The following is a 2788-nucleotide window of genomic DNA, read 5'->3' as shown; positions in this document are numbered from 1 at the left end:
ATAGATAGATAGATAGATAGATAGAGGGATAGATAGATAGGTTGTTAAGGATGCTATCCCTTCCCCTAATGAAACTATTCTGAACAAAAGAAATGTCACATATTTAAGTAATGGCTCAAAAAGGCAGTGCACAGCAAAGTAATATTGTATAAAGTACAGTAATCCATAGTACTAAATCAGAAATAATATCATTTTTCAATCAATTATATTCAGAGTTGTCACCATGGGTTGCCTTGTGTCCATACGGAATGATAATCACCACTGCTCCGAGCACTGCCATGCAGAATAAGCCTCAAACAGTTCCATAGATCATGCACAGAGTACACTAGTAATGCATGTATAGAACTTGCCTGCATGTTGCTGCACATGGATTGATTTACTAAAGGAGTAGAGAATAGTCACTGCAAATTAAGTACAACAAGGCAGTATAAAGCATACACTAGTAATGTACAAACAACAACTGGTAGGAAACCAAATAAGCTCTGCAGTGTTCCATGGATCATGCACAGAGACACATAGTAGATACATACATAGTAATGCATGAAAATCATTTTTCTGCATTTTGTGGTACATGAGTTGATTTACTAAAGGAATAGAGAATGTTCACTTTGCAAATTGAGTGCAACAAAGCAGTCCAAAACATATCAATAATGTCTTGTCACTGGTAGGGCATTGTTATACTGAATAAGCCCCACACGGTTCCATACATCATGCACAGAGGTAGGTTAGTAATGCATGAACAGAATATCCCTGCATGTTGCTGCACAGTGCTTGGTTTACTAAAGGAGTAGAAAAAATTCACTTTGCAAACTTAATACAAATATACAGAACAAAGGACACTAATAATGTATAACCACTGTTATCACCTACTAAATAAACCCCAACAGAGGTAGGTTAGTGATGGATGGGCAGAGTTTATTTGCATTTTTTCCGCAAATAGATAAATATACTAAAGAAGTAGGGGGCATTCAACTTGGAAATTAAGTACAACAGGGCAAGACAAAGTACATTAATACTGTATAATCCACCACTGGTAGGGCACTGCTTTCATCTATAACCCCCATAGATCATACACAGAGGTAGGTTAGCAAGGCATGGACAGAGTTTGCCTTCATACTGCTGCACAGGGGTTGCTTTACTAAAGGAGTGGAGAACATTCACTTTGCAAAGTGAATACAAGAAAGCAGTACAAGGTACATTAATACTGTATAAACCACTGATGTTAGGGCATTGTCTTACTGAATAAGCCCCACGCTGTTCTATAGATCAGAGGTGTGTAAGTATTGTAAAGAACCTGCCTTCATTTTGCTGGACAAGGGTTGATCTACTAAAGAAGAAGAGAATGTCCACTTTGTAAAGTGAGTACAACGATGCAATAGAAAATACAATAAGAATGTAGAAACCACAACTGTCAAGGTTCTAAATAAGCCCCATACTATTCCATAGATGAGTAATACATGCACAGAATCTGTCTGCATGTTGCTGCACAGGGATTGATTTACTACTTTGCAAAGTGAACATTCTCTACCCCTTTAGTAATCCAATCCCACTAATCCCATAGTAAAAAAAATAAAATAAATAAATATTGTCTTACCCAAAAATACAGACTGAAAAAAGTGTGAAGGTAATGTTTAGTAAATATTTTATATAATCACTTACCTAAGAAAAGCAGACTGTAGTGAAAGTGTGCAGCCAGCATTTTCATGATGCCCAGTGAGCAGATCCAATGTAAAGGAATCTTAATGTCCCCAAATCTTAACCTCTTCTCAGCTCTCTCACTACTTTCCTATGTACTGGATCCTCTTTCAAACATCCTTCATAGGGTAAAACAGCTGAGAGCAGGAAATCCAGGAGAGAGATGCTGAGCAGAGAGAATTGGCTGCTGGAGGATGAGGGAGAGGGATCAGAGAAGAGTTTGTGTGTGCTGCTTATCAGAAGAGAGGAGTGGGAGACCAGAGAGAGGAGGAGATACTGATGGGAGAGGACAATCTCTACTGGGGAAAGGTTATAAAGGGGAGCCAAGAGGCAGGAACAGAGGCTGACCAGCCTATATTATATTGGAGGAGTAGGTGATGCCCAAATGGGAGTGAGGAGAGGGTCCAAAGGGAAAGGAAAGAACCAAGGAAGCAGAAATGTAAATGAGTATGATAGAAATGGAAAGATAGGGATGGTAGGGAAGAGTAAAGGAAACTATTGACAGTGAAACACGCACATCAGCATTAAAGAATAGGAAAATGAAGACTATTTTTAGTAGGAAGAGAAATACAGAGGAAATAATAAAGTGGACCAGTGATGAGAATCTCCCAGTAAAGAAGAGTTTCTAAAGAAGAGACAGATAAGACAAGTTGTATTAATGGGAGAGGAGTTCCTTAGAAAGTAGTAAGGAGGAATGGTGCTGAAGCAGTGATTTAAGGAAGGATCCAAATGAGCAGATCTGATACAGGAAAGGTTGATATCATGATGTCATAAAGCAGAGAGAATAGCATAGGAAAGATGATACATGGAAGAATTCACATTGTAATGATGAGTGAAACGTCCCAGAAGAGGTGACCATGTAGTGCTGAGAAATGAGAGATGAAAGGCAATGGTGGAAGTTGAGGTCATGATCATATGTAGGGAAGTAGACAAGCTAAAGGGTTGTAGCAATGAGTTTACATAAAAAAACATTAAATTGCAGTAAGGAGAGTTCCCAAAGAAGTAAGGGTCAAATGAGTTTAGAAAAAGTGATTAAAAAAGCAGATCGTAAAAAAGAAAGTTTTAGGAGAAGATAAGTTAAGGAATGAAAGTA

The 2788-nt window shown here is 38.2% G+C and overlaps 1 protein-coding gene across 1 annotated transcript in view; it reads right to left on the bottom strand.

Annotated features, from left to right (window-relative positions):
• The window catches only part of GFRA2 (GDNF family receptor alpha 2), a 56389-nt gene extending 54227 nt beyond the window's left edge, over positions 1–2162 (bottom strand). The window contains exon 1 of the mRNA XM_072399844.1: positions 1660–2162. Coding sequence (XP_072255945.1) covers positions 1660–1705 — 46 coding nt within the window. The 5' untranslated portion in view covers positions 1706–2162. The remainder of the gene's footprint in view (positions 1–1659) is intronic.
• Positions 2163–2788: the final 626 nt, after the last annotated feature.

This window comes from Pyxicephalus adspersus, chromosome 2, assembly GCF_032062135.1.
Source record: "Pyxicephalus adspersus chromosome 2, UCB_Pads_2.0, whole genome shotgun sequence".
Lineage (NCBI taxonomy): Eukaryota > Metazoa > Chordata > Amphibia > Anura > Pyxicephalidae > Pyxicephalus > Pyxicephalus adspersus.
The sequence above is the reverse complement of the archived record's forward strand: the minus strand, read 5'-3'. Positions and strand labels throughout refer to the sequence as shown.